Source organism: Lampetra fluviatilis, chromosome 63 (assembly GCF_964198595.1).
Source record: "Lampetra fluviatilis chromosome 63, kcLamFluv1.1, whole genome shotgun sequence".
NCBI lineage: Eukaryota > Metazoa > Chordata > Hyperoartia > Petromyzontiformes > Petromyzontidae > Lampetra > Lampetra fluviatilis.
This window is the reverse complement of record NC_136337.1, coordinates 3,236,614-3,250,065: the sequence shown is the minus strand read 5'-3', so window position 1 is coordinate 3,250,065 and position 13,452 is coordinate 3,236,614. Positions and strand designations below refer to the sequence as shown.

At 49.5% G+C, this 13,452-nt stretch overlaps 1 protein-coding gene across 1 annotated transcript in view; it reads right to left on the bottom strand.

The window, feature by feature from the left end:
* LOC144951648 (uncharacterized) overlaps positions 1-12,238 on the bottom strand; it is a 106,788-nt gene extending 94,550 nt beyond the window's left edge. Inside the window, exon 1 of the mRNA XM_078881940.1 lies at positions 11,946-12,238. Coding sequence (XP_078738066.1) covers positions 11,946-11,948 — 3 coding nt within the window. The 5' untranslated portion in view covers positions 11,949-12,238. The remainder of the gene's footprint in view (positions 1-11,945) is intronic.
* Between the last annotated feature and the right edge of the window lie 1,214 nt (positions 12,239-13,452).

Sequence of the window (13,452 nt, the reverse complement as noted above, 5' to 3'; positions counted from 1 at the left end):
GCTATTAGTGTTTGCGGTGCCTACATTCAGATCTAAATACAAGCTATTAGTGGGGGAGGTAAATATCTTAAGAAATGGGGGGGGGGCATGATGAGTCTCCCATACCACAGAGGCCAAACACCACACTGTACGTGGCGCACAGACCCCCAGGAATCTGTGTCCAATTAGGCGAGCGGCACTGACCAGAGAGATTGTGCTGGAGGAGGGGGGGGGTCGTAAGGTCATCCCTGGTGAAGTCGGGAAACCCGATCTTCTAGCTTGGGCCTCAAGGATCCCCTCGAAAGTGCCCGCCCGCAACTGCGATAGTCATTATACGCAAGTCGGGAGTTGTTTTTCGAAGCCGGTTCTGCCAGAGGTCGCAACCGGGTACCCGATACCCGGCTACCCGTACCCGACCGGGTACGGGTACCCTTTTGCGACCCTGGTGCGTCCGGGTACGGGTAGGCCATGAGTCACTGGTGAGTCACCCTTAATTTTGGAGCTTTCGTGACTGCAGGAATTATTCTTTGGTTCTTTCGGTAAAGTCACTCATTTCCCAACGTCTTGTCTCTTCTCACAATTCAAGTTCCTAGAACCAACCCGCACCTGCAACATGGCTTCATCCCAGAGGTCGCAATCAGGTAACCGATACCCGTACCCTACCCGTACCCGGCCGGGCACGGGAAGGGTACGGGTACGGGTACCCGTTTGCGACCCTGGTGCGGCCGGGTACGGGTAGGCCGTGAGTCACTGGTGAGTCGCCGTTTATCACTCATTTCCCAACGTCGTCTCTTCTCACAATTCAAGTTCCTAGAATCAACCCACCCGCGCCTGCAACATGGCTTCATCCCAGAGGTCGCAATCAGGTACCCGTACCCGTACCCGATACCCGGCCGGTTACGGGTAGCCGGGTATCGGGTAAGGTACGGGTATCGGGTACCCGATTGCGACCCTGGTGCGGCTGTGTACGGGTAAGGAATCAAAACCCGTTTGCGACCTCTTCTCTCTTACTTGACGGGGCATTATCGCAGAGCGCGTCGAAATGTTCGCCCGGGTGACGGAGCGGGTAACAAACCGGTTAATGCTTTTCGTCACGCACGCGGATACACGTCTCGAGCAATAAACGCGACGCGTTTGTTTACCACTTTTTTTAAAACTGAGAAAAGGAGGGAGTTACCGCGGTCGTGTGACGGTCAGCGGTGAATGAGCGAGCGCAGGAATTAAGCCGATGGGCAGGTGAGTCGCGGGTGATGGTGATGGTGGTGGTGGGGTAAATTATGGGACAGCCCATACCTCTTCCAAGACGCCTGGTCGGCGTGGAAGAGTAGGCCAAATACCCTTGTCGAGCGGAGAGCTTCTCCGCACCAGCAATTGCTAAGGGCTGCACTTTGACCTTTTAACCGAGCGAGCAACGTGGACAAATGATGTAGCCACGTGATGGATTTGGGCCCGCCGTGCGGTTTGTGCGCTCAAGACGCGTGCCAATCGGTGCGTTCGGCACCGACATTCCACTGGCAAGGGTTACCGGTTCGATGCTGAATAACGGCTACCCGTTTATATAGGTGCGTCGTCTTAAACCCTATTACATGTGTAGAGTATACAGTACTAATTAGCCGTGTTGAATCGATTTCTTAACGAAGGCCATCCACACCAACCCGCGTGGTTCGTGGGGAAGGTGGGTAGTGGCGGTGGGGGGTGTTTGGCCATACTTCGCCACGCCGGTCGGTTGAGGGTCGGTGTATGCAAGGGAGCATAGACTTCAGAGGATTAAAGTGCAGTACAATAATCTCAGGTTTTTTCGGTAAAGTCACGTAGGTAAAAAATTAAAATTAATAAAAATAAAATACAAATCACGACGTTTCGGAGGCAACACAAGCTTCCGTCTTCAAGTGGAACCGTCACAGCACGACTGCTGTATCAAGTGACTTGATTTTAATTTTGTACCTACGTGACTTTACCGAAAAAACCTAAGAATATGAATCCTTGCAGTCACGAAAGCTTCAAATCTAGAATCCAATAATCTCCCCCGCCCACCCCCGCCCCCCCGATGCATCCTATAGCAACCTGTTGCACCCTGCATGGTTGTGCGTCAATCCAAGCCATCATCCAGGCGCAACACCCTGCTTAGCTTCCGAGATCTGAAGAGATCCCAAGTGACAGTGTGTAAGACAGCAACACAGTTATACACAACTAGCTTTACTACCCGGCTTCGACCGGGACATGGATTCACCACGCCCGGCCGCCTTTGTCCCCCCAGTGGCGATGATCACACACCACACGAATGACTCGTTTGAGGCTGAGTCGACCTAGGGGAGGCCCAGGACCGGTTCAAATAATCGACACCGGTGGTGGCCGTGAGCGGGAATCGAATACTAGATCACGACGTTTCGATCGCAACACAAGCAATCGTCATCAGGTGGGACAACCACGGCAAGGAAAAAACTGCTGATGACGATCGCTTGTGTTGCGATCGAAACGTCGTGATTTCTTTTATTATTTTTTCTACCCACGTGACTTCAGCGAAAGAACTAAAGAGTAGATGGAATACTGCAGTCACCAAAGCTTCAAATCAAGATTATCGGAGGATGTTTTTTGGTTTGCATTCTGACTACAGGCATTGTGGTTATTGCAAACAATGATTCCTCGTGAAAGGTTTCAGTTTGGCGTTTTAATATCTTAACACAACTGTTTTGTTGCCAGATAAAAGGGGAAATAGGCCGTCCATAAATGACGTCACGCATGTAGGGGGGGGTCAGACATTTGTGATGTGTGACGAGGGGGGCGGGGTTTGAGAAATGTGACGTCACATCAAAATGCGCAACTTGAAATAAATATAGACAACACGTTCTACTTAATTAAAAAGACTTCTTAATAAATGTTTTCTCCTACAACATCAGAGTGCAGCGCCACATTAAATACGCACTACAATGACAATAGTTTAAAGCGATTTGAAGCATGTTTTATTTTTTTTGGGGGGGGAGGGTGAAAGCTTTGTGACGTCATATTTAAGGGGGGTCTGACTTTTTGTGACGAGGGGGGGCGGTCAAAAATCGTCCAAAATCGCGTGACGTCATTTATGGACGCCCCCAAAATTCTGTTATCAAGATTATCCAAGTTATACGGATTTGGTCTCACATGTTAACGCCGATTCCGGAGTATAAGACGGCACCCCACAATATGGGTCTATCAAATCTAATCCCGCACGAAGATTTTAAAAAATATCATTAATAGGACGCTCCCAATAAGTCTTCTTGGTTCTTTCGGTAAAGTCACGTAGAAGGGAATAAAATAATAAAAATAAAACATAATAAAATAAATATTTTATTATGCTTTATTTTTATTATTTTATTAAATAATAAAAATAAAACATACTAACATCATTATTTTTCTTAAATAATAAAAATAAAACATAATAAAATATTTATTTTATTATGTTTTCTTTAATTTAATAAAATATGAAAAATTCAACATAATAAAATAATTATTGTACTATGCTTTAGTTTTAGTATTTTATTACTTCCCTTCTACGTGACTTTACCGAAAGAACCAAGAAGATGAATCCCTGCAGTCACGAAAGCTTTAAATCGAAATTTAAGCTCCCAATAAGGTTACACAGATAACGTGTGCAGGCCTCACATGGAGTGAACGCACAAGAAGATGAACACATTTCGATTTAAAGCTTTCGTGACTGCAGGGATTCATATTCTTGTTGCTTGATTTTCGTTACTTTATTATTTCCCTTCTACGTGACTTTACCGAAGAATAAGATTAACAAAGTTACACGAATCGAATTTCCCACTCCCCCCTTCTCGCACGGAAGACACCGGATAATAAGCTGCAGTTCTTTAAACACATTGTCCTGCGGAGGGAGCTGGTAGGAACGTTGGGTTGCTCGGTCAATGGCCTGCAGGGTCAACGGCGGCGTGGTGTATTCCGCAAATATGGCCGACTGTGAGGGCGGGCACAAGCCGGCGTGAGTAGGTTAAACGTTGAGTTTTATAAGGGCACCACGGGGTGACCAGCCCCACCCCACCCAGCCCCACCCCTCCCACCCCCCCATCCAGCCCCACCCAGCCCCTGCCCACCCTCCCCACCCAGCCCTCCCCACCCAGCCCCTCCCCACCCAGCCCCACCCCTCCCCCCACACTCCCCCCACACAGCCCCACCCTCCCCCCACCCAGCCCACCCCTCCCACCCCCCACCCAGCCCCTCCCCACCCAGCCCCACCCTTCCCCTCACAGCCCCACCCTCCTCACCCAGCCCCTCCCCACCCAGCCCCTCCCCACCCAGCCCCTCCCCACCCAGCCCCTCCCCACCCCCTCCCCTCCCCCACCAGCCCCTCCCTGCACGACGGACGGACGGACACAATAATCCCCTGTGGGCTGGTGGAACCAGGAGTTTCCTACCAGTAACAAAAATTGACAATGAAGTTGTTACTTAAATACCGTGTCAACCCATACGGGTTTACCCCGTATTCTTGTACGGAGGAAATTGTTTTCCCCCTTTTATCTGGCAACAAAGCAGTTGTGTTAAGATGTTAAAACACCAAACTGAAACCTTTCATGAGGAATCATTGTCTGCGATAACCGCAATGCCTGTGGTCAGAATGCAAACAAAAAAAACATGCTCCGATAATCTTGATTTTAAGCTGTGGTGGTTTCAGGAATCCATCTACTCTTTAGTTCTTTAGGTTAAGTCACGTGGGTAGAAAAAATAGTAAAATAAATGACGTTTCGGGCGCAACACAAGCAATCATCAGCAGTTTTTTTAATCCTTTATAGTAAGTTCACTTGCTTGCTTGCGCGCTTACGACCGTGCACATTTTTCGGTCGTTTTTTAACCCACTTCCCGTGCTCCAATCGAGCTGACATTTTGCACACAGACTCGTTGTGCGTGACAATTTATTTTCGTGAAAAAAATGTTCCAAAATGTTCCACTTTTTAGGAAAAAAAATGTTCATATTTAATTTAAAATACCAATGTGATCAAAATGAAACTCTTACTCAAGAAGAATAGAAATTAATAATAAAATAAAACCGATGCCACGCATATAAAGGATTTATAGTGAAAAACTTTGCTTTTACAGGTTAATTGTTTTTCTTGCTGTGGTTGTCCCACCTGATGACGATTGATTGTGTTGAGATTGAAACGTCGTGATTTATTTCATTATTTTAAGGTCCATACGGCGTAACAGCCGTTTCAATGCTTGGCAATAAAACCCACAAGTTTGCGTGTGTTTGTGTTTCTCCCTTGTGATGGCTACTTTGTAGGATGAACGTTCAGATTTATAAGGAGCACGAGGTGACCAATAAGGTCTTAATTGGTCTGTAATAAAGTAGGCCCTGATAAGGGGTTGACAGGTATGTAGTGGTGAGTGTACTCGTGGTGAGTGTAGTGGTGGTGGGTGTAGTAGTGGTGAGTGTAGTGGTGAGTGTACTAGTAGTAGAAGTGGTGAGTGTAGAAGTGGTGAGTGTAGTGGTGGTGGGTGCAGTGGTGGTGGGTGTACCAGTGGTGAGTGTACCAGTGGTGAGTGTAGTGGTGAGTGTGGTAGTGGTGAGTGTAGAAGTGGTGAGTGTAGTGGTGAGTGTGGTAGTGGTGAGTGTAGAATTGGTGAGTGTAGTTGTGAGTGTAGTGGTGGTGGGCGTAGTGGTGGTGGGTGTAGTGGTGGTGAGTGTAGTGGTGAGTGTACTAGTGCTGAGTGTAGTGGTGAGTGTACTCGTGGTGAGTGTACTAGTGGTGAGTGTACTAGTGGTGAGTGTACTAGTGGTGAGTGTAGTGGTGAGTGTACAGGTGGTGAGTGTACTGGTGGTGAGTGTACTGGTGGTGAGTGTAGTAGTGGTGAGTGTACTAGTGGTGAGTGTAGTAGTGGTGAGTGTACTAGTGGTGAGTGTAGTAGTTGTGAGTGTAGTGGTGAGTGTAGTGGTGAGTGTGCTAGTGGTGAGTGTAGTAGTGGTGAGTGTAGTGGTGAGTGTAGTAGTGGTGAGTGTAGTAGTGGTAAGTGTACTAGTGGTGAGTGTACTAGTGAGTGTATTAGTGAGTGTATTAGTGGTGAGTGTACTAGTGGTGAGTGTACTAGTGGTGAGTGTACTAGTGGTGAGTGTACAGGTGGTGAGTGTACTGGTGGTGAGTGTAGTAGTGGTGAGTGTACTAGTGGTGAGTGTACTAGTGGTGAGTGTAGTAGTGGTGAGTGTAGTGGTGAGTGTAGTGGTGAGTGTGCTAGTGGTGAGTGTAGTAGTGGTGAGTGTAGTGGTGAGTGTACTAGTGGTGAGTGTACTAGTGGTGAGTGTAGTGGTGGTGAGTGTACTAGTGGTGAGTGTAATGGTGGGTGTACTAGTGGTGAGTGTACTAGTGGTGAGTGTACTCGTGGGGAGTGTCATGGTGAGTGTACTAGTGGTGAGTGTACTAGTGGTGAGTGTAGTAGTGAGTGTACTAGTGGTGAGTGTAGTGGTGGTGAGTGTACTAGTGGTGAGTGTACTAGTGGTGAGAGTAGTGGTGAGTGTAGTGGTGAGTGTACTAGTGGTGAGTGTACTGGTGGTGAGTGTAGTGGTGGTGAGTGTACTAGTGGTGAGTGTACTAGTGGTGAGTGTAGTGGTGGTGAGTGTACTAGTGGTGAGTGTAGTGGTGGTGAGTGTACTAGTGGTGGGTGTACTGGTGGTGAGTGTAGTGGTGGTGAGTGTACTAGTGGTGAGTGTACTAGTGGTGAGTGTAGTGGTGAGTGGAGTGGTGAGTGTACTAGTGGTGAGTGTACTAGTGGTGAGTGTAGTGGTGAGTGTACTAGTGGTGAGTGTAGTAGTGGTGAGTGTAGTAGTGGTGAGTGTAGTAGTGGTGAGTGTAGTAGTGGTGAGTGTAGTGGTGAGTGTACTAGTGATGAGTGTAGTGATGATTGTAGTAGTGTGGAGTGTAGTGGTGAGTGTACTAGTGGTGAGTGTACTAGTGGTGACTAGTGGTGAGTAGTGGTGAGTGTACTCGTGGTGAGTGTAGTAGTGAGTGTACTAGTGGTGAGTGTGGTGGTGAGTGTACTAGTGGGGAGTGTATTGGTATGCTAGTGGTGAGTGTGCTAGTGGTGAGTGTACTAGTGGTGAGTGTACTAGTGGTGAGTGTAGTGATGAGTGTACTAGTGGTGAGTGTACTAGTGGTGAGTGTAGTGATGAGTGTACTAGTGGTGAGTGTACTAGTGGTGAGTGTACTAGTGGTGAGTGTAGTGATGAGTGTACTAGTGGTGAGTGTACTAGTGGTGAGTGTAGTGATGAGTGTACTAGTGGTGAGTGTACTAGTGGTGAGTGTAGTGATGAGTGTACTAGTGGTGAGTGTACTAGTGGTGAGTGTAGTGATGAGTGTACTAGTGGTGAGTGTACTAGTGGTGAGTGTAGTGGTGGTGAGTGTACTAGTGGTGAGTGTACTAGTGGTGAGTGTAGTAGTGGTGAGTGTGCTAGTGGTGAGTGTAGTGGTGAGTGTACTAGTGGTGAGTGTACTAGTGGTGAGTGTAGTGGTGGTGAGTGTAGTGGTGGTGAGTGTACTAGTGGTGAGTGTAGTGGTGGTGAGTGTAGTAGTGGTGAGTGTGCTAGTGGTGAGTGTAGTGGTGAGTGTACTAGTGGTGAGTGTACTAGTGGTGAGTGTAGTGGTGAGTGTAGTGGTGAGTGTGCTAGTGGTGAGTGTAGTAGTGGTGAGTGTAGTGGTGAGTGTACTAGTGGTGAGTGTACTAGTGGTGAGTGTACTAGTGGCGAGTGTACTAGTGGCGAGTGTACTAGTGGTGAGTGTACTGATGAGTGTAGTGGTGAGTGTACTAGTGGTGAGTGTGCTAGTGGTGAGTGTGCTAGTGGTGAGTGTGCTAGTGGTGAGTGTGCTAGTGGCGAGTGTGCTAGTGGCGAGTGTGCTAGTGGCGAGTGTGCTAGTGGCGAGTGTACTAGTGGCGAGTGTACTAGTGGCGAGTGTACTAGTGGCGAGTGTACTAGTGGTGACTAGTGGTGAGTAGTGGTGAGTAGTGGTGAGTGTACTAGTGGTGACTAGTGGTGAGTAGTGGTGAGTAGTGGTGAGTGAGTGTGCTAGTGGTGAGTGTGCTAGTGGTGAGTGTGCTAGTGGCGAGTGTGCTAGTGGCGAGTGTGCTAGTGGCGAGTGTGCTAGTGGCGAGTGTGCTAGTGGCGAGTGTACTAGTGGTGACTAGTGGTGACTAGTGGTGAGTAGTGGTGAGTAGTGGTGAGTAGTGGTGAGTGTACTAGTGGTGACTAGTGGTGAGTAGTGGTGAGTAGTGGTGAGTGTACTAGTGGTGAGTGTACTAGTGGTGAGTGTGCTAGTGGTGAGTGTACTAGTGGTGAGTGTAGTGATGAGTGTACTAGTGGTGAGTGTAGTGGTGGTGAGTGTAGTGGTGAGTGTAGTGGTGAGTGTGCTAGTGGTGAGTGTAGTAGTGGTGAGTGTAGTGGTGAGTGTACTAGTGGTGAGTGTACTAGTGGTGAGTGTACTAGTGGCGAGTGTACTAGTGGCGAGTGTACTAGTGGTGAGTGTACTGATGAGTGTAGTGGTGAGTGTACTAGTGGTGAGTGTGCTAGTGGTGAGTGTGCTAGTGGTGAGTGTGCTAGTGGTGAGTGTGCTAGTGGTGAGTGTGCTAGTGGCGAGTGTGCTAGTGGCGAGTGTACTAGTGGCGAGTGTACTAGTGGTGACTAGTGGTGAGTAGTGGTGAGTAGTGGTGAGTGTACTAGTGGTGACTAGTGGCGAGTGTACTAGTGGCGAGTGTACTAGTGGCGAGTGTACTAGTGGCGAGTGTACTAGTGGTGACTAGTGGTGACTAGTGGTGAGTAGTGGTGAGTAGTGGTGAGTAGTGGTGAGTAGTGGTGAGTAGTGGTGAGTGTACTAGTGGTGACTAGTGGTGAGTAGTGGTGAGTGTACTAGTGGTGAGTGTACTAGTGGTGAGTGTACTAGTGGTGAGTGTACTAGTGGTGAGTGTGCTAGTGGCGAGTGTACTAGTGGCGAGTGTGCTAGTGGCGAGTGTACTAGTGGCGAGTGTACTAGTGGCGAGTGTGCTAGTGGCGAGTGTACTAGTGGCGAGTGTACTAGTGGTGACTAGTGGTGAGTAGTGGTGAGTGTACTAGTGGTGACTAGTGGTGAGTAGTGGTGAGTGTACTAGTGGTGAGTGTACTAGTGGTGAGTGTACTAGTGGTGAGTGTACTAGTGGTGAGTGTGCTAGTGGCGAGTGTGCTAGTGGCGAGTGTACTAGTGGCGAGTGTGCTAGTGGCGAGTGTACTAGTGGCGAGTGTGCTAGTGGCGAGTGTACTAGTGGTGACTAGTGGTGAGTAGTGGTGAGTGTACTAGTGGTGACTAGTGGTGAGTAGTGGTGAGTGTACTAGTGGTGAGTGTACTAGTGGTGAGTGTACTAGTGGTGAGTGTACTAGTGGTGAGTGTACTAGTGGTGAGTGTGCTAGTGGTGAGTGTCATGGAACTTTATAGGATGAACGTTGACATTTATAACGGACGAATTATCTCTGAATTGTTCTGTGATTGTGGTTAAGAATTGACAGCTAAGAGACAACCACAACATCGACACATTCTGACTTAACAAAAAATAGGCGAAGGCAACGAACTTGCGAACTATTAAGTTTGTCAAAGTTTGTGTCTCATTATAAATCGATGGATAAATCCTGGACCCCCCCCCCCACCCCCAATAGGCCTCACAACTTCGCAAACTTAACGCAAACCAACCACCCGTTACGTAACTTTTAACAACTCTCTCGCAAATTTAAACAAACAACTAACAAGTTACTGTTATCGTGCGCTACTTTTGCTACCTCGTTTGGGTTTTTTTTATTTTTTGTTTTTTTGTGGGGGTCAATTTAAAAAACAACGAAATCATCGCTAACGATAACAAAAAAAACACAGCACGCTACTCTCACTGTACATACAGTGCGACCAGAATGGTGAAGTATGGACACATACCACCCCGCCCCTCCATCCAGCAGTGGATTGTAAATGTTTAGAGCACTTTAAAGCGCTTCTAAATCAACACAAAGTTGCCTTCAAATCGCACTCAATATGATCGCCGCACGAGGAAGCTAAGCAGGTGTTGAGCCTGGCCAGTGCCTGGATGAGCCATCAAACATGACACAAACAGGTGCTATAGGCTGCTGCAAGCAGGGTACCAACAACACACACACGTGCTCATGCTGCTGCTCTTGTACTGCACGTCTATGCTGCTGCTGCTGCTGTTGTAATGTACTTCTATGCTGCTGCTGTTGTAGTGTACTTCTATGCTGCTGCTGTTGTTGTTGTAATGTACTTCTATGCTGCTGCTGCTGCTGTTGTAATGTACTTCTATGCTGTTGTTGTAATATACTTCTATGCTGCTGTTGTTGTTGTTGTAATGTACTTCTATGCTGCTGCTGTTGTTGTTGTAATGTACTTCTATGCTGTTGTTGTAATATACTTCTATGCTGCTGTTGTTGTTGTTGTAATGTACTTCTATGCTGCTGCTGTTGTTGTTGTAATGTACTTCTATGCTGTTGTTGTAATGTACGTCTATGCTGCTGTTGTTGTTGTAATGTACTTCTATGCTGCTGCTGCTGTTGTAATGTACTTCTATGCTGTTGTTGTAATGTACGTCTATGCTGCTGTTGTTGTTGTAATGTACTTCTATGCTGCTGCTGTTGTAATGTACTTCTATGCTGTTGTTGTAATATACTTCTATGCTGCTGTTGTTGTTGTTGTAATGTACTTCTATGCTGCTGCTGTTGTTGTTGTAATGTACTTCTATGCTGTTGTTGTAATATACTTCTATGCTGCTGTTGTTGTTGTTGTAATGTACTTCTATGCTGCTGCTGTTGTTGTTGTAATGTACTTCTATGCTGTTGTTGTAATGTACGTCTATGCTGCTGTTGTTGTTGTAATGTACTTCTATGCTGCTGCTGCTGTTGTAATGTACTTCTATGCTGTTGTTGTAATGTACGTCTATGCTGCTGTTGTTGTTGTAATGTACTTCTATGCTGCTGCTGTTGTAATGTACTTCTATGCTGTTGTTGTAATATACTTCTATGCTGCTGTTGTTGTTGTTGTAATGTACTTCTATGCTGCTGTTGTTGTTGTTGTAATGTACTTCTATGCTGTTGTTGTAATATACTTCTATGCTGCTGTTGTTGTTGTTGTAATGTACTTCTATGCTGCTGCTGTTGTTGTTCTGCACGTCTATGCTGCTGCTATGCACTTCTATGCTACCCGCGTCTATGCTACTGCTGCAGCTGTTGTACTGTACTTCTATGCTGCTGCTGTTGTTGTAATGTACGTCTATGCTGCTGTTGTGCTGTACGTCTATGTTGCTGCTGTTGTTGTACTGTAGGTCTATGCTGCTGTTGTAGTGTACGACTATGCTGCTGTTGTAATGTACTTCTATGCTGCTGCTGCTGCTGTAGTGTACTTCTATGCTGCTGCTGCTGCTGTAATGTACTTCTATGCTGCTGCTGTTGTAGTGTACGACTATGCTGCTGCTGCTGTTGTAATGTACTTCTATGCTGCTGTTGTTGTACTGTACGTCTATGCTGCTGCTGCTGTACTGTACGTCTATGCTGATGCTGTTGTACTGTACCTCTATGCTGCTGTTGTTGTACTGTACGTCTATGCTGCTGCTGTACTGTACGTCTATGCTGCTGTTGTTGTACTGTACGTCTATGCTGCTGTTGTACTGTACCTCTATGCTGCTGTTGTTGTACTGTACGTCTATGCTGCTGCTGCTGCTGTACTGTACGTCTATGCTGCTGTTGTTGTAATGTACTTCTATGCTGCTACCCCCGCGTCTCTGCTCTCGCATTGACAATCACCAACGCGCATTGACCGGTGCGGTGAAGTATGTCCTTCCCGCCGCACGCACGGTGCGAAAGAAGTTCTACATAGACAAGGTAGCGTCATCCAGCAGTGGAGTGGCGCCGAAGTCGTCTTAACAATCAAAGATGAAGACGCAGCAGCAGCAGCAGCAAATCTGCTGTAACTCACCATGGTTGAGTGGACGATGTAGATGGAGGGTTATGAAGGCCGCTCAAGACTCAACTTCACCGTTAACTCTTTAGGCATCTTCATCATCATCATTATCACGACGATGATGAATCATAAATCCGTCACTCCATCTCTTCGTCGTGGTGGTCCGGATTGCGGGCATCGCCTCCCGCGGTGATCACGACGAAGGGAAGATGGGATGAACTCCATCGGAGCTCAGAGCCATCCCGTTGGTTTATAAACATCCACCGCAAAAAGGTCTTTGTCGTGTTAGCTACTAAGTGTGGGCACCACCACGCCACGCGCAACAACAACTCACAACAACAACAACAACACACAACACCACACAGCACGTGTGTGTGGCTCCAACTGGAATGGGAACCCCAACAACACAAAGTGGGGACCGCCCCCAACCCACGCCCCCATCCCCCACCCCCACTCCCATTCCCCCCCCCACACTCCCATTCCCCCCCCCACACTCCCATCCCCCCCCCACACTCCCATTCCCCCCCCCCACGCCCCCATTCCCCCCCCCCCCACACTCCCATTCCCCCCCCCACTCCCATTCCCCCCCCCACACTCCCATTCCCCCCCCCCCCACACTCCCATTCCCCCCCCCCCCACACTCCCATTCCCCCCCCCCCACGCCCCCATTCCCCCCCCCCCACTCCCATTCCCCCCCCACACTCCCATTCCCCCCCCCCACACTCCCATTCCCCCCCCCCACGCCCCCATTCCCCCCCCCCACTCCCATTCCCCCCCCCCACGCCCCCATTCCCCCCCCCCACACTCCCATTCCCCCCCCCCACACTCCCATTCCCCCCCCCCCACACTCCCATTCCCCCCCCCACACTCCCATTCCCCCCCCCCACACTCCCATTCCCCCCCCCCCCACTCCCATTCCCCCCCCCCACACTCCCATTCCCCCCCCCCCCCACACTCCCATTCCCCCCCCCCACACTCCCATTCCCCCCCCCCCCCCACACTCCCATTCCCCCCCCCACACTCCCATTCCCCCCCCCCACTCCCATTCCCCCCCCCACACTCCCATTCCCCCCCCCCCCACGCCCCCATTCCCCCCCCACACTCCCATTCCCCCCCCCCCCCACACTCCCATTCCCCCCCCCCACTCCCATTCCCTCCCCCACGCCCCCATCCCCCCCCACTCCCATTCCCCCCCCCCCACACTCCCATTCCCACCCCCCACACTCCCATTCCCCCCCCCCCCACACTCCCATTCCCCCCCCCCCCACACTCCCATTCCCCCCCCCCACACTCCCATTCCCCCCCCCCCCACACTCCCATTCCCCCCCCCACACTCCCATTCCCCCCCCCCACTCCCATTCCCCCCCCCCACACTCCCATTCCCCCCCCCCCACGCCCCCATTCCCCCCCCACACTCCCATTCCCCCCCCCCCCACACTCCCATTCCCCCCCCCCACTCCCATTCCCTCCCCCACGCCCCCATCCCCCCCCACTCCCATTCCCCCCCCCCCACACTCCCATT